This window comes from Pogonomyrmex barbatus, unplaced genomic scaffold, assembly GCF_055798465.1.
Source record: "Pogonomyrmex barbatus isolate J1 unplaced genomic scaffold, ASM5579846v1 scaffold6, whole genome shotgun sequence".
NCBI classification, from domain to species: Eukaryota; Metazoa; Arthropoda; class Insecta; order Hymenoptera; family Formicidae; genus Pogonomyrmex; species Pogonomyrmex barbatus.
The window spans coordinates 9,611,809-9,629,508 of record NW_028297160.1 but is presented as its reverse complement, the minus strand read 5'-3'; the positions used below and the strand labels follow the sequence as shown (position 1 = coordinate 9,629,508).

Here is a 17,700-nt window from a genome sequence, read left to right as displayed (position 1 = left end):
CCCTATATGTGCGTGAGCGTGAGCCGAACGATGACAGTTACAATCGTTTACGTCACACGACCATTTAAATCAAATTCTTGTTCACATCTACTATTACAGGCGCGACATTTTTAATGAGGTTTGGGACTCACGCGGAACTTCTCGTCAAGGCGATGAACAAAACGAAATCTCGCAGAGTTTATTTTTTTGAGCAAATCAGTGGGAATAAATTAATCTCTTTATTTGCAAAATAAACTCTTTATTAATTAATAAACGTTTTTTGTATAATCTCTTGCCTATGATGATTCCAATGTCCAATGTCCAATGTCCAATGTGCGATTAATACTCAGGAGCCTTAACATCTATTAATGCTGATTTCCTTCTGTTAATGGTCTCTTAAACCAGCGGCATACGATGCTTTTTCCTGCAGATTTGCTAGCTGATTTGCGCGTGCTTGCTGAGCTCTTATTTTCGATTGATATATTTTTTTTAGATCTTAAAGAATATACCAATCAAAGGCAAGAGCGCAGCAAGTACGCAAATCCAAATAGGAAATTAAAAGGAAAAAAAGTCTCGTATTTTGGCTGTATATTTATTTATGAGTACGTATCCACACAGCTTAAGCTCTTTAGCAAACAATTTAGCAAATTCTATTTTGATGAGATCTACTTCTATTCCTAATTTCCGTAGATCTTCTGTAGCTTCTTCTATGGCAGATTTATGACAGATATTAGTGTCATTTGGTTCGGGATATTTTTTCTTGAGGAGCTCGATTTCTGCTAATGCTCTCTTAAGTTGATGTTGGAGTTCCTTAAGAAAGTCATTACGCTCTTTAATAAGTCCTTTATTGATGAATTGGAATTCTATTCTTAATTTCTTTAGATTTTTTGTAACTTTTTGCATGGAAGATACATTAGTGTTATCTGGTTTCTTCTGTTCTATTATTGTATTGAAATACTGCCTTTGCCAGGAAAATGCAGAAGGTACATATAATAATCTGCAAATATATATTTAAATATATGTATTTTTATTATTCATATATATGATAAAAATTCAAATAACCATAATTATACTAAAGAAAATTGCAAACAATTTATTTTCTAAGAGACAATTAAATTTAAAATCTTTTAAGAAATGTTGTTTTATATATTAAAATAAAATTGATATTACATTTCAAAATTAACATGTTGAAATTATGTTTTCTACATTTAAATTATTTAAAAAATATATTTCAATAAGTAGTAATAAAAAAAGCATTATAATTGTTATCATCCTGTTATTACCTTCTTGACTTGTGCTGCGAAACTGCGGAAATTTCCGAAAATTTTGAATTTCTATTTTGACGAACCATTTTTAATTGCTTGCCACTTAAATAAAAAAAAATTAAATAGTAAATACTCTACAACGTTAATTAATAGCGAGAATACGCTTCTAGCACTAAAAAACAGAATAGAATAGGTAACACGCGGTTATCTCGAAATGCCGATTCGATAATCTTGTATCTTGCATTCGATGATCTTGTATCAAGCATTTATTTGCGAATCGCGATAAAAGTGTCAAATTACCTGCGTAATCCATTTTGATTAATCTGATACAAATTCTTTATCGTCACACGATTAAATCGCAGTACTGTCGGCACGATCGACGCCATGGTTTATATCGGCGATCTCGAGAAATGGATGATGAAATTAGAAGACGAGACGTGAGGCGTTTTCCAACAAGAGACACCGTTGACGCAGTGTAACACTGTGATCATTTCATCCTTGTTGTTTGTTAATAAAACGTCCTTCCATATCTCTTGTTGGAAAATGCCCGCGATCAGTAGTAGTCGCGAATATAAACAATTGAGATTATAGAATATCGAAGAAGGTAAGGTATCACGACTTAGTATTGTTTGACGAACCGCGTTTTCGCACATGCGTATTTCGTAATCTTTGAACATTCATGAAATTTGTTTCAAATTGAAAATATAAAAGAATGATGTTGTGCTAATTTCGTAAATAGCTGTCATTGGCGGTGGTCCGATTTTTTACAAAGTGCTTTTCACGTCATTCTACCTTTATTATTCATTATATATAAAATTAGGATAGAATAACGTCAATACTGCTATAAGTGTGAGGGTGCTGTTTTATAATGTCCAGGGCCAGCAAACATAATTTGCCTTATATAATTATATTTTTATCAACATATTACAATTAAAATTAAATTAATATAATTTTCATAATATTACTTAATACAACTTCTTATATACTTGTTTTCCTTTTAAATATTAGGCGTCTAATCGTTGATCAAACGATCGTTGACCGAATGATTAGACATCTAATATTTAAGGGGATATAAAAGTATATATGAAGGTTGTATTAATAATATTGTGAAAATTATATTAATTTTTATTATAATATGTTAATAAAAATATAATTATAAAAGTCAAATTATAAGATTATTCTGTAAATTTATTCATAATTAATTATTTTACACATCATTCTTTTATATTATTTTCAATTGAAACAGAATTCATGAATGTTCAGAGTTTGAATGCGCATGCGCAACAAGGCGATTCGTCAAACAATACTAGTCGTGACACCTTATTTTCGTCGATATTCTATGATCTCAATTGTTTATATTCGCGACTGCTACTGTAGCAGTCGCGAATATAAACAAGACTATCGAAGAAATTAAGGCATCACGACTAGTGTTTGACGAATCGCCTTGTGTTACTGATCACGTTTCGCTAATTAATTTCATCATCCATTTCTCGAGATTGCCGGAATAAACCATGGCATCGGTCGTGTCGACAGTACTGCGATTTAGTCGTGTGACGATAGAGAATTTGTATCAAATTAATCAAAATGGATTGCACAGGTAATTTGTCACTTTCATTGCGATTTGCAAATAAACGCTTGATACAAGATCATATTATCGAATCGGCATTTCGTGGTTAACTGCGTGTTACTTATTCTATTTTATTCTTTAAGCTGTTTTGTTTTCTAGTGCTAGAAGCGTGATTCTCATTAATTGACGTCGTAGAATATTTGCTATTTAATTTTTTTACAGTGGCAAGCAATTAAAAGTAGTATGTCAAAATAGAAATAAAAAATTTTTGAAAATTTTCGCAGTTTCACAGTCAAGTCAAAAAAATAACGCTGATAACAATCATAATGTTCTTTTTATTATTACTTGAATATAAATTGAATATAATTTTAATATATAAAACATTTCTTAAATGATTTCAAATTTAATTCTTTTTTAGAAAATAAATTGTTTGCAATTTTCTTTAGTATGATTATAATTATTTGAATGTTTATTTTATATGTGAATAATAAAAATATATATATTTAAATATATATTTACAGGTTACCATATGTATTTTCCTGGCAAAGAAAGTATTTCAGTACAATAACAGAAGAGAAGAAATCAGATGACATTAATATATCTTCCATGCAAGAACTTATAGAAAAGCTAAAAAAATTAAGAATAGAATTCTATCTCATCAATATAGGACTTCTCCAAGAGCCTAATGATTTCAATGACACGCTCGAAAATGAATGTGAGAAAGCATCAGCAGAAATTGAGCGCCTCAAAAAAGAATATCCCGAATCAGATGACATTAAGATATCTTCCATGCAAGAAGCTATAAAAAATCTAAAGAAATTAGAAATAGAATTCAACCTCGTAGGTGTAGAACTTATTAATAGAGTAATTAATGACCTTAATAAATACAAAGACAAACTCGAAGATGAATATAATGGAATGTTGACGGAAGGAGACAAGCATTAATAGGCATTAATAGGTCGTTGAGGTTCTTGAATATTAATCGTGGCCACTGGAATAATCATAGACGAGAGATTATGCAAAAAAGTTTATTAGTTAATAAAGAGTTATTTAATAAAAAGTTTTATTTGCAAGATAAAAAGAGATTAATTTATTTCCACTGATTTGCTAAAAAAAAAAAAAAAAACAGTGCGTCCGCGAAGTAATCTTGTTTCGCCCATCACTCTGGTTGGAAATTCCGTGCGCGTCCCAAAACCCATTAAAAATGTCGCGCCTGTGGCAGATGTAAACAAGAATTTGATTTAAACGATCCTTGCGACGTAAACGATTGTAACCGTCACGTTCGGATCACACAATACATAATTGGAACAGACATACTAAATGGATAGCACCGCGTCGCGGGGAAGACATGCGAATGGAAGATCACTCCAAACAAAGCATGTTGTTTGCAAATAGGTAAGGCGCAATGTGACGTGCATATTCGTTGCGTCTTAACCTATAAAAGCGATCAGCAACGCTCGAGCATTCCAGTGCTATGCTCTCGGTCTCTTTATGCCCGATCGTTCGTTTGCGCAATTTCTCATTTCTCGTGAATAACGAAGGATGATCGGAAATTGTTGGATATATCCCGTCTGAATTATTCACCCACAATTGCTCGAGCGTTGTTGATTATTCGACGACCTTTGTAAGTTATAACGCGACGAGTATGCGCGTCAGTTTGCACCTCGCTTATTTGCAAACGTGCTTTGTCTGGGGTAATTTTCCACTCGCATATCTTCCCCGCGATACGGTGCTAATCGTTGGTACGTTTGCTCCAATTATATGTTGCGTGATCCAAACAGTTACAGTCGTTTACATTGCAACGACTGTTTAAATCAAATTATTGTATACAATTACTACGCCAGAAGCGCGACTTTTTTAACGGACGTTTTGGAAAGCGCGCGGAACTTTCCGCCAGGGCGACAAGCGGAGCGAGATCGTCTCGCAAACGCACCGTTTTTTTTTTGAGCAAATCAATAGAAATAAATTAATCTCTTTATTTGCAAAATAAACTCTTTATTAACCAATAAACTTTTTTTATATAATCTCTCATTATTCCAATGACTGCGGTTAATACTCAGGAGTCTTAATGACACCTACTAATGCTGGTCTTCTTCTGCCGATGCTCTCTTACATTCATCTTCGAGTGCGTCTTTATCTTCATTAAGCTTATTAATCATTAATTTAACAAATTCTATACGGAAGAGGATGCGTTCTATTTCTAATTTCTGTAGATTTTTTATAGCTTCTCGAATGAAAGATATGTCATCTGGTTCGGGGTTGAGCAGATCGATTTTTGCCAATGCTCTTTTATATTCATCATTGACCATGTCAATGAAATTATTAGGCATTTCAAGAATTCCTATATTAATAAGCTGTAATTCTATTCTTAATTTCTTGAAAATTTCTACAGCTTCTTCTATGGGAGATACATTAGTGTTTTGTATCTTCTCTTCTATTATTGTAATGAAATGCTGCTTTTGGCAGAAAAATACAGAAGGTACATATAATAACCTGCAATATATATATTTTTATTATTCACATATGGAGGAAAAATTCAAATAATTATAATTATACTAAAGAAAATTGCAAACAATTTATTTTATAAGAGAGAATTAAATTTGAAATCTTTTAAGAAATGTTTTATATATTAAAATAAAACCGATGTTACATTTCGAAATTAACATATTGAAATTGTGTATTCTACATTTAAATTATTTAAAAAATATATTTCACTAAGTAGTAATAAAAAAAGCATTGTTATCATCGTTACCTTCTTGACTTTTGCTGCAAAACTGCGGAAATTTCCGAAAATTTTGGCTTTCTATTTTGGCCAACTATTTTTAATTGCTTGCCACTGTAAAAAAAAAATTAAATAGCAAATATTCTATGACGTTAATTAATTGGAATCACGCTTCTAGCACTGGAAAACAGAACAGAACAGGTAACACACGATTAACCTTGAAATGCCGATTCGATAATATGATCTTGTATCAAGCGTTTATTTGCGAATCGCGATGAAAGTGTCAAATTACCTGCGTAATTCATTTTGATTAATCTGATACACATTCTGTATCGTCACACGACTAAATCGTACTGTCCGCACGATCGATGCCATAGTTTACACCGGTGATCTCTAGGAATGGATAATAAAATTAGAAGACGAAACGTGTCAGTAGTAGTCGCGAATATAAACAATTGAGATAGAATGTCGAAGAAGGTAATGTATCACGATTAATATTGTTTAACGAATCGCGTTTTCGCGCAAGCACATTCAATCTTTGAACATTCATGAATTTCATGAATTCTGTTTTAATTGAATATGTCAAATATTTAATTATTAATAACATTCGTGAGTCATCTTATAATTTAACTTTTATAATTATATTTTTATTATCCTTTCTAAAAGAGGCATGTTAAATTGATACTTGTATTTCTCGAAATTTTCGAAATTTATTGACGCTTTTCCGCGATGCTGATTGGTTCGAGTGAGTCACGTTAGCGCACAGTGCGATAGCACACATCAGCCGCTGCTTAGGAATTTTCCAATGAACCACCAATCAGAAAATTTTATATTAATTGGCCAATCAGCGTTGTGTGCTATCAGATTCCTCTCGTAACATCAGTGTGTGCTAACTGGAAAACAGTTAGTGCTTTTTACGTCATTCTATCTTTAGTGTTCATTAGTGTCGGTCCACAATAGGTGATTTAAGCTTTAAGAAGTAAGAAATTGACCAATTATAATCGAATATGAAAAGAATAATCGACTATGATTGGTCAATTTCTTACGACGTAAAGATTAAATACTTATTGTGGACCGACATTTAGATGTAAAACAAGGATAAAATAACGCCAATATTGCTTTGAGCGTTAATTGGACCGCGGCCATTGTTAATCTCACAGCGAGGATTGTTTTGACAATTGTGTATCAAGAAGTTAAAAATATTATAGTGTAACAGTAATATAATAGTATGATATTAATTTTTGCTCTTGTCTTGAAAAAATTGTAAAAATTGTAAAAAATTTGCGCGCAATGCGCTTTTGAACGTCTAATTAAATATTTTACACATCATTCTTTTATATTTTCAATTGAAACAGAATTCACGAATGTTTTTGGTCGAATGTTTAAGTCGAGTGTGTAACTTGAAACAAAATGGGATTTACAAAAGCAAGAAAATTCTCTAGAGTATCTGCAACTTTATGGGATCGATCATATAACTTTCCCCCTAGGGCGGAAACATGAAAAGTGAAAAGTTTCACGTGAATTTATGATCATATACGATTTTTCATATAACTCTTTCAAATGTGAAAATGTAAAATTTTTCACATGAACTTTTTCGCCATGTACCTTGATGGCGGAAAGGCGGAAATCTAGGGAATTAATAAATATGCTTTGGAATTAGAGAAGATTAGGGCTGCGTTAGAATTAACGCAATGTACGTAGTACATATACAATTGGTTATTAAAAGATGTATATAATATTGTACCAATAAAATAATTTTTATTAGCTATATAAAACCTATGAAACTATGTTTCATGATTTCACTTTCCACGCATCCAAGCTACATACATAATCGCTATACGTGGAAAGTTTCACGTGAAATGTTAAGGTGTGAAAAATGAAAAATAAAAAGTGAAAAATTTCACGTTAAATTACATGATTGATCTCCATTGAAAGTTAATAAATTTCCTCACTTTTGTAATTTTCACCTTGCTTCAAGATACACAATTGATTCCCAGAGTTTGAATGCGCATGCGCGAAAACGCGATTCGTCAAATAGTACTAATCGTAATACCTTACCTTCTTCGATATTCTATGATCTCAATTGTTTATATTCACGATTGTTACTGATCGCTACATTTCGTCATCTGGATTTCATCATCCATACCTCGAGATTGCCGGAGTAAACTATGGCGTCGATCGTGCCGACAGTGCTGCGATTTAGTCGTGTTACGATAGAGAATTTATATGAAATTAATCAAAATGGATTACGCAGGTAATTCTTTTTTCACATTCCTCGCGATTCCTCGCGAATAAACGCTTGATACAAGATCATATTGTCGAATCGATATTTCGAGGTTAATCGCGTGCTACCTATTCTGTTTTCTAGTGTTAGAAGCACGATTCTCATTAATTAACGCTGTAGAATATTTGCTATTTAATTTTTTTTACAGTGGCAAGCAACTAAAAGTAGTACGCCATAGAAATTCCAAATTTTTGGAAATTTCCGCAGTTTCGCAGCACAAGTCAAGAAGATAACGCTGATAACAATCATAATGTTCTTTTCATTACTACTTATTACATTTTTTAAATAATTTAAATATAATAAATACAATTTCAATATGTTAATTTCGAAACGTAATATAAATTTTATTTTAATATGTAAAATATTTCTTAAAAGATTTCAAATTTAATTTTGTCTTAGAAAATAAATTGTTTGCAATTTTTTTTTTAATATAATTATTAGATTTTTTACTTTATATTTAAATAATAAAAATACATATGTTTAAATATATTTGCAGGTTACCATATGTATTTTCCTGGCAAAAAAAGCATTTCAGTACAACGGAAAAGAAGAAACCGGAAGAGACTATTGTACCTTCCATGCAAGAAGTTATAGAAAATGAAAAGAAATTAAAAACAGAAATCGACCTCTTAAAGAAAGAAAATGCCGAGCTTAAAGAATCCAGAGACATATTTGAGGATAAATATAAGAGAGCATTAGCAGAAGGAGAAAATATTAGAGTTAGGCTTACTAAGCAGATTAACGATGCCAAACTGTTTGCTATACAAGGCTTCTGCAAAGATTTATTAGATGTAGCCGATGTTTTAGGAAAAGCTGTTGAAAGTGTTCCAAAGAATGAAATTACAGATAAGAATCCACATTTGAAAAGTTTATATGAAGGCTTAATTATGACACAAGCGCAATTACATAATGTAAGATGTGTTCTGATCTCCTTTGATATAGAAAGTACATGTATATAAATAATTTAAGGAAGTATTTTTTTTCTTTTCTGATATAGGTTTTCAAGAAGCATGGCCTAATTTCATTGAATCCAATAAATGAAAAGTTTGATCCTAACGAACACGAAGCATTATTTCAACAAGAAGTAGATGGGAAAGATGCTGGAACGATTGTAGTTGTGTCAAAAATAGGATATAAATTGCACGAAAGAATAGTGAGACCAGCATTAGTTGGTGTCGTTAAGGGATAATTAAATGTAAAGGTAGATAGAACATCCATTCTGTAATAAATTGTTAAATTACACAAAGTTTAATATAAAATACTTGTGTACATTATAAATTTCCTTGTAAGTTTTTATTTATGATAGAAGGAAATTTGTTAATATAAATTGTATAAGAAAATTAGCAAAAAATATAAAAATAGATTCACTTTCATATAAAAATATTCACACGACATTGTTATATAGATTCTTTTTTAAAATATGTAATTGGATTCTAGGATCTCTTCTTTCTCTTTCGGGAAGGTTATAGAGAAAAAATTTATAAAATGTCGCACAATTATTGATAAAAACAATATATTTCAATTATCTTCGGGGTCTATAACATCTTGATATAAAAAGATCAGTATCAAAAAATATGGCAAATAACTGTACACAATAATAAATATATTTAATTTTAAGTTTAATTTAATTATTACTTCACATATAAAATCATAAAAAAATAATGTTTTTGTGTCTATAAAATCTATAAAGTAGCATAATTTAACATCTTTCGAATACTTTATACAAATCAGGTAAACTAGCTATTTGTAATATTGTTGAATCATGAGCAAAATGTTTTGGTGGAAGTAAACTTTCTTTAATTGCGGGATATAAAACATGTTCAGTTATATGTTTCCAATCGTGTGTCTGATGCTTCGGATTAATGTAGCTGTAAAATTTTGCTGTTTCTCGACAGATATTTTGGAAGCAAAGTTGTTCCTTTCTCCATTCAACTTCCGTTGCTAGTCGCATTATATACAATGGAATTTCCGCTTCGTATGGAAAATATTTATCTAAAATATTAACATACATGCAAATTATTTTTCTGATAATACAACAGTATATCCATTATTTTTGAATTGTATTTACCTAATAATACGGGTAATGATCTTAAGTTTCCTACTTTATCCATAACAATAGAAAAATATTCATTCATCATGTCTGCCTTCTCTAAAAGTAGCTCCTTTACTCTCGCCGCCAATTCCTCTTTTGGTCCGTCCTCTTCTGTCCATCCAGTTTCTCCCGAGTCTAAAGCAATCATTGCTAAATCAAACAGTGATATTCGTTCCTAGAAAATAAATTCAATTCGTTAGACGTAAAATAAATTTAATCTGCTGTATCTGAAATACATACTGAAAATTTGATGACACCAAAATTTGCAAAATCGTAAAGCATGATCTCATAAAAAAGTTCCTCTCTGAAAAAAAAATATGTTCTATTCTATAATTCTATAAATTATTAATAGTTAAATTAAGTCTTGCATATCTCAAGCTATATTTTTATATATTATATAAATATAAATATATAAATAAAATATCTTACGCTAATTTTCTCGTATTGCATATATACAAATTCACTCCGCTTTGTATTAGAGCTGAAGTTTGATCGATGCAACCAACGAATATCAAGTTAGCCAGAATGTTTCTCAATCCTTCGTGACATTCATCTTCAACTTCCTTACGTAATTTCAATATACTGGTTAACTTCACTTCGTGTCTAAAGTTATTTACAGAGTAAGACTTAAATTGGTTTGTAGACTTTGGAGACTCATCCGTAAAAGCGTTTCCCTCAGCTGAAAGTATTTCTTCAGATTGACTTGTGTTGGGTACTGAATTTTCCTCCTCTTTCTCGTTATCATCTGGTGTCTGCTCTTTCTCTTTTTCCGAATTTTTCTGTGTATTTTCAATAATGTCCCTATTTCCAAAATACTGATACACTTGCTTACGGGCTCTATCGGCTATAACATCTACAGGTTTATCTTCCGTAGGGTCATCCACTATGTCATCCAAGTCTGATAGAAATTCTGAGATATCGTACGTAATGTTCTCTGAACGAATATTTTCTTTTTGCATGGAACTACTTGGATCGCATGTATTTTGCGAGTCTGATGAAGCCAAAGTTGTAGTATTTATTATATCGCTCCAATGTGTTGAACCAGCATCGATTGAAGTCTTTTCTACATGTACTGTAAAATCATGTTTTGTGGTATCTACATTCAAATTCATGTCTTTCTCTTGATGTTTATCGTCAACCGATGGGTTTTCTATAATAACGTCAGGTATATCTTTTTCTAAACTATGTATTGATTTTTCTATCAAAGTGTTACTATCACTATCACGTTGTTGAACAGCAGAATGTATAGTAAAGTTAAATTTATCAAGTTTCTGATCAGACGAATCTGTCCTAACCATTTCTTTAGCATAGATTTTCTTTGCTTTATCTATATTCCCTTTGTTATAGTCAGGCAATACTTCCTCCAGGACTTCTTTTGTAATGTCCACTTTCGGTAATCTGGCTTGCAAGTAAAACGTCCTGGACGCACTGTTACCGGTCAGTCTTTCGTCCAAGGCGAATTTCATTCTTTCGACTATTACGTCTTCGTGAAGAAATCGGACCTCGTGTTTTGTCGGGTGTACATTAACATCAATATTTTGCGGGTTAATATTCAAAGATATATAACACCACGGATGGGCCTTTTTCGGAAGATATACAGAGTACACTTCTTCTAACATCTTACGGATCGCTAGAAGTAAATGTCGAAATGTTAATAAAAGGATTGAAATAACTCAGACTCATGCATATTAAACTTACAATTGGAATCGACTAATCGATTATTGATAAACAGCAACATCACCATTCGTTTGTTTGTATAATTCGGATTCGTCACTAAACCGTGCATCTTAAATTTATAATCCTTATCATCGAGCTCAACTTCCAATAGTTCTCGAGCAACTGGGTTGCCATATAATATTCTTATATTACTTTGTTTTGTTGAATTATGCGGCGTTCGGAGCTATAAATTTAATTGATCAAGATCTGGAGTATCTTTAGATATTCCGTTTTTAAATATAGACGATATGTATTTATCATTTTACCTGTGGGCTTGGCTCGCCATGTTTTTTCAATGTAAATCCTACCGTTGGATTGTGCACAGCATATCTCATAACCACTTCTGTGATCTTGGTAAACTCTTCTGATGGATTGGACAAAGCCTTTCTACGTGTCGCCACATTGTAGAACAAATTCTCTATAGTTATTACAGTACCTTGATTTCCAGCGCAAGGTACTGGAGGTGCTTTCAGTTTACTGTTAATATATGATGCCCTATAACATTGTACAACAGATGTAGCTTAGTTGATCTATATGAAAAAGAACAAAAGGCTATATTTTTTTCTTTCATAATAGACTTTCTTAATTAAATTTGCATACTTATAAGCGCATTTTTCATCTGCTGTTTTCGTCGTGATAGCAAGAAGGGCTATGTGACTGATGCTGGCTAGAGCTTCACCTCGAAATCCAAATGTTGTAAGAGCATTGAGATCCTCGAACTTTTGCAACTTGCTTGTAGTGAATCTCTCGCATACAATATCCATGTCTTCTTTCCGGATACCAGTACCATTATCCTGTATCTGTAATTAAAAGTCAGAATTATAATATATATAATTTAGATGAATATATCTCATTATTGAATATCCTGCTATAAACCTGTAGTAGCTTCAAGCCTCCTTCTTTTGTAGTGATTTGTATGTTTGTCGCTTTAGCATCCAAACTACGACATAAAAGTGAATTAAATTTAAACAATGTGCACAATGCATCATAATGGATCTCAATGTTTCTTGGAAATACTAACCTATTCTCTATTAATTCCTTTAACGCGTTTGCTGGCCTTTGGATTATCTCTCCAGCCGCGATTCTGTTCACCACAATTTCGTCTAATTTTCTAATCTTCGCTGGTGTACACATGTTGCTCGAAATTGTTATTAATTTTTCATCTAGAGAAAATGATAAGTAGCTTTAACATCTATTGTTGGACGAAAACATATGAAGAAGCTGAAACATTCTAAGAATATAATTCGATTTTATACATATAAATTGATGATCTAATTAAAAGAATGATACGAAAAGTCTTACATTCGGTGACTTTTTTAAAAAATTCTTGGACAAATTTTCGACGAAAGCTGCTTTGCTGGCGCCAATTTTTAAATAATAGGTTAGGTTGCACATCAACAAATATATCTGAAATAACTACGCTCGATAAGTTTCTTCATGTCGGTAATTATGGACGTTACTTTATCGACATTGAACTATTTTTGCCGCAATTTAAAATCAGAAATTGCTAAACTATTAGGAAAACATAAATAGATAAGAATTAATCTTTTATTTTTCTTTTTTCTTCTTTTTAATTGTTTTTTGCATTATGTTTCATATTATTTCACACTTATTGTACATATTACAAATATGTTTATAATATAGTCGACAAAAACAAAGAAGAAATATATGAAAGGAAAAAGATGCAATTATATAACGTTTAAAAAATGGAAATTTCTCGTATTATTTTTTTATATCTCAAGTATGTTTCTTTTTTATGATGATCGGTTTCGAAATCTAGATATAAAATATTTTGTTACGCACGAAAATATTAGCCTTCAACGATCGACACTTTGGAGACCTTTAGTACCGAGATAAATCGTCGTTAAATATTCTTTCGGTGTTGTTATTAATGTTGTTCATTTTATTTACTGCACAATTATATTTTGTCTTTAGTATACAATGCAGGATTAAAATCAAGTAATACGAGAGCGTGAGATTTAATGCATTATTTAATATAAAAATAATACGGACAAAGGAATAAAAATTCGTATGTAACAAAACAAAATTATAAATTCATGTTTACATATTTATATATAAATGTATCGTATATCGATATATAAATTAATATTGATATTGATAGTTAACGCAATTTTTTTTTTATAATTTATATTAATTATATACATATTAATTACGTACAGACGAGGCTCGCCATACGCAGGTCTATGCATTGTGATGCGATTGTGCGCGGGTCAAGGTGTTCGAGTGAAAGTACGAAATATCAGCAACCGCTGAATAAATCTTCTATAAGAAGCTGGGCGGACGTTCGCGTAGAATTATTGCGGCAAACGTGCGATTACGCGGTGGTACAATGCAGACGCTATCGCTCTTGATGCATCTGATAACCGTAACAATTTCCTTCTTATCCCGAAACGCCATGTTGTCGCGGTCATATCGCGCTCATACATCTCGCGAATCTAAGGGCTCAGGAACATTGACAGAAATAAGGGACAAGGAATTAAACAAGAATTCAATTTCAACGTGTCAGAAAATCAACCTTCGATACACAGTCAAAGAATACCATGATACCGATTTTTATACCGAAGTAATTTTTTGTTACTTTTTTTTATATCTGAAGCGCGGATTCTTGTTTTGCGTTGTTTCCAACTTTTGCGTAACTTTCAGTTATAATTATTATAAATATTAAACATTAATATACATATTAATATACATATAATCGCAATAATTATTAATATATATTATTTATTATTATCATTATAATTATTAATCACTATCTCCCATAGCCGCCGGAACGATCCTCTCGATAGGAATCGATGGAAGGAGAGAGAGAGAGAGAGAGTGAGGGGGGGGGGAGGGGTCAATCATTTCTAATACAATTCACCACGGGAATTCGACGATAAGCCCAGGATAATTCGATTGTTCGCTGCACTTTTTGCAGAAACCAACCGCGTTCCGTTCTCACATCTGTCCTTTCTCGACATTGCGGCAAGAGAAGCGACGTATACGTTGCGCAAAGATACACCGTCGTTTTTGCAACGTCGGCGTCGGCGCCGGCGGCATATCCCGTTCCGACTTAGTTAACGGTCCCCCCACAAATCCTGAGGATCCTCTCCTGAATCGCATATGTACATAAATCAGCGGTGGTTTATTTAAAACGCAACGCAATTATTATTCGGTCGCCTCTCGAGTCCGTTTCTCGAGCCCGCGAGCCGCGGAGAGCCTTCGTTATACCATCCGCGGCGATCGAGAGATCGCCAGGGGAAAAGATGTTCTATGTTTCTCATTGCCCGAGAATCGACCAATTGCTTCCACAAAGTGGTCAATTACTCGTCTAAACAATCATTAAAGCTCATTCATTTCGGCGTTAATGACGGCAGAAAAACTCAAAGCGGTGAAATTTCTCTTCTTCGTTTGCACCTCTCGCCCCTGGCTCCCTGCCTGCCTAATCCTCCAGTCTTTCGCAACGCTAACTATTATTAGCTGTGCGTTGTTAACGTTAATTAATTATTAAAATATGTAATAATTGGCCACGGAGAGTATTTGTATCAGCACGTCAATATAACATCTCACTTTTAACATCTCACAGGCGAACGACAAATAAAACGATATGTCTCCTGTCATCATTATTTTTTGCAGCATCAGCCACTTTCTAAAGTGTGCATATACATCGCGCGCGGTCTGTGATTTCTATTAAAAAGGGTAACGTAACGTAAAAAGCAGACCCGAATTATTTTTAATCTCGACAAGATAGATCTAAAATGTATATATTGTTCCAAGGAAAATATTGTTTAAATACCTTCATTTACAAAAAAAAAACACATATCTACACATTAATTCTCACATTAACACTGGAAGTATTGAACGGTCGATTTCTGATCATTTTAAATTTATATCTTTTTTCGTAAAGAAATGATTTTAGAATTTTTTAATTTTTTATTATTTTTTTTTTATTCTGATGTATATCAAAGTTGGAAAATGAAAAAAATGTTATCCTTGATAATAGAAAAAAATGTTATTTTAAAAAGATAAATATTTCTCTCTTTTCTAGCATTAAATTACTTAAATTACTTATTCTAGCATTAAATATTTATGTATTAAATTTGTATTACATTAGTCAAACGACCGTGAAAGATGACAGTCGCTTTGTATACAATTATCGCGTCCTAAGGACTAGAACGAGGAACAATATATGAGAACGTGATCCATGAAGGCAGACTACTATCTATGAATCGGCAATCATGATTCAGCTTCAACATTTGCGATTTACCTATACGACAAACTTTCACTATTCTCATCTCATTATGCCAACAGCGAGTCATCCAAACAAATTCTCATCTCTCAGATATGCTCGATCGCTCTTGAAACTCGAAAATCGTAAACGCGTGCTTCAGAGCACGAGCGTGCACGAGTCTTCCTCGAGAAGTTTTGCAAAAACGTTTAGTTAGCTTTCAGAATGGCAATTTTATTGGCTGCGAATTGTAAATTTTTATGTACATCTCAAGAGAGAGAGATAATGTTGGCTATTAATGAGAAATGTATTGTTTAATATACATGAATAAGTTTTACGAGATGCAGGTAACAGTAAAAAGTGACATCACCCTCTTATGAATACGGATGAGATTAAGTACGTTCTCTCTCTTTAAGTAGTACTGATAATATCTACGGCACATTCGAATTTTTTACTAACACGTAAACACAACTGCATTTGAATGTAATCGAAACCTGCTGCGCCGCAATCGAGTTTAGTCTGAAAGTATAGCGAAATATAACGATCTACTACAATGAACGAAACATCCTTTTATAAATAAAATAATAACATTTATTTATTATATTATAATTAATATTTTTCTATTTCTGTGAAAAAGATTATATGATATTTAAAGGCAAAGATGTCCCACTTTGCATTGCACTTACGAAAGAAAATAAAAAACTTACTATTATGTCAATTATATATATAATGAAAACTTTAACAAAAGTACGGAATAGTTTAATAACGTAGCTTAATAATGTCTAATTTTTTTTCTTTTCCTCTATGTAAATGATGATATACTATTTTTATTTATATAAGAGATTGGAATATATTTCATCCCGACTGTTCTCGGACATTTGCATATTCGGCCTCACGTCAAGCTTGCGCGAATCTTTCGCAATTAACGCGCCTTCGATTTCGATAAAACAATATCTGGACGTCGGACCGACCGAGACTCACGGAGTACATATCGTGCTCGGTCCCATTTCTTTATTTACGAGGATACGCTCTAATCGCATTTTAATTAACGGCGACACACGAGAGGCGACACGTAGCCTCTCTACCGTGGACTGTAATTACGGGAACACTCTCGTTAATTCTGGGTGACATCGCGTGCGTACGTTACATGAATCATTACGCGGCGTACGTCGTGTCATTAGACATGCGTGTTGTTCGCGCGGTGCGAAAGTGCGTGAGGAACGCAGCTGGGTATTCGTTCTGCGAACGAGCCAAGCGTCGAACACCAGCGTCGGGGCGCCGATGCGAGGAAGGAAGAGAGGACTTTCGCTCGTTTCGCGAGGCAGGTCGGACACGCGCGGATCCAGACTCGCGCTGCCGGCTTCCTCCGGAGGTGTCCGTTACTCCTGTCGTACACAAGTCTCGTCGAGTCACACTTTCAGCGTGGCGAGGAGAAAAAAAAAAAGAGGAGAAAAAACGAGACGAGAGAAAGAGAAAGACAGACGAGACCGTCGGGTTCTCGCGCGAACGCGCTCCGCCGCTGGTTACAGATCGCTGACGCTTCCGGTTTTAGAAGCGGCGGCATCCGACGAGATCGCCTCGCCTTGTAGGACACGTAACGAAATTATTCCCGCCGCGTTATACCACCTTTCTTGTCTTTCTCCTTCTGCTCCCTCCCTCCCGACGTAATGAGGTAAGATGCGTGAGGCGAGAAACGCGGGACGACGTGCGGGATGGTTTTCAGGCTGGATCGAAACCTCTTCTTGATTTCTGCAGAAGCGCGACCGCAGGCGAGCCCGCCATGCCATTCCACCCATGAAACAACGGAAAGCGGCGGCGAATCGCGCCTCGCCTCGCTGAAGAAGATC

The 17,700-nt window shown here is 33.4% G+C and overlaps 5 protein-coding genes across 9 annotated transcripts; 2 read left to right on the top strand and 3 right to left on the bottom strand.

Moving 5' to 3' along the window:
* Positions 1-217: 217 nt before the first annotated feature.
* Positions 218-1,899, bottom strand: LOC105432916 (uncharacterized). The gene is made up of 3 exons (XM_011647923.3): positions 1,545-1,899; positions 1,263-1,346; positions 218-976 (listed from the first exon to the last, which is right to left on the bottom strand). Exons 1-3 carry the CDS (start codon positions 1,628-1,630, stop codon positions 535-537), a joined length of 612 nt encoding a protein of 203 aa, XP_011646225.2. The 5' UTR covers positions 1,631-1,899; the 3' UTR covers positions 218-534.
* Positions 1,900-2,548: 649 nt separating this feature from the next.
* LOC105432921 (uncharacterized) lies at positions 2,549-3,892 on the top strand. The gene is made up of 2 exons (XM_011647933.3): positions 2,549-2,841; positions 3,333-3,892. The coding sequence occupies exons 1-2, from the start codon at positions 2,756-2,758 to the stop codon at positions 3,754-3,756; spliced, it is 510 nt and encodes a 169-aa protein (XP_011646235.2). The 5' UTR covers positions 2,549-2,755; the 3' UTR covers positions 3,757-3,892.
* Positions 3,893-4,785: 893 nt separating this feature from the next.
* LOC105432920 (uncharacterized) lies at positions 4,786-6,201 on the bottom strand. Of its 2 annotated transcripts, XM_011647932.3 has the most exons (3): positions 5,826-6,170; positions 5,564-5,647; positions 4,786-5,304 (listed from the first exon to the last, which is right to left on the bottom strand). In XM_011647932.3, the coding sequence occupies exons 1-3, from the start codon at positions 5,906-5,908 to the stop codon at positions 4,890-4,892; spliced, it is 582 nt and encodes a 193-aa protein (XP_011646234.2). In that variant the 5' UTR covers positions 5,909-6,170; the 3' UTR covers positions 4,786-4,889. The 2 variants fall into 2 exon arrangements, with proteins under 2 accessions (XP_011646234.2, XP_088938813.1); XM_089082687.1 differs by lacking the exon at positions 5,564-5,647 and having other exon boundaries at positions 5,826-6,201.
* Positions 6,202-7,587: 1,386 nt separating this feature from the next.
* On the top strand, positions 7,588-9,867 carry Roe1 (grpE protein homolog, mitochondrial Roe1). Of its 4 annotated transcripts, none has more exons than XM_011647928.3 (4): positions 7,588-7,787; positions 8,314-8,728; positions 8,815-9,018; positions 9,713-9,867. In XM_011647928.3, exons 1-3 carry the CDS (start codon positions 7,702-7,704, stop codon positions 9,004-9,006), a joined length of 693 nt encoding a protein of 230 aa, XP_011646230.1. In that variant the 5' UTR covers positions 7,588-7,701; the 3' UTR covers positions 9,007-9,018; positions 9,713-9,867. The 4 variants fall into 4 exon arrangements, with proteins under 4 accessions (XP_011646230.1, XP_011646232.1, XP_088938812.1 ...); XM_011647930.3 differs by lacking the exon at positions 9,713-9,867 and adding an exon at positions 9,255-9,434 and having other exon boundaries at positions 7,589-7,787; XM_011647931.2 differs by lacking the exon at positions 9,713-9,867 and adding an exon at positions 7,966-8,069 and having other exon boundaries at positions 7,627-7,787; positions 8,815-9,095.
* Positions 9,422-13,035, bottom strand: Mlh1 (DNA mismatch repair ATPase Mlh1). Its single transcript, XM_011647924.3, has 10 exons — positions 12,928-13,035; positions 12,647-12,856; positions 12,502-12,565; positions 12,226-12,425; positions 11,892-12,120; positions 11,608-11,809; positions 10,339-11,539; positions 10,150-10,213; positions 9,886-10,084; positions 9,422-9,809 (listed from the first exon to the last, which is right to left on the bottom strand). The coding sequence occupies exons 2-10, from the start codon at positions 12,757-12,759 to the stop codon at positions 9,517-9,519; spliced, it is 2,565 nt and encodes an 854-aa protein (XP_011646226.2). The 5' UTR covers positions 12,760-12,856; positions 12,928-13,035; the 3' UTR covers positions 9,422-9,516.
* Positions 13,036-17,700: the final 4,665 nt, after the last annotated feature.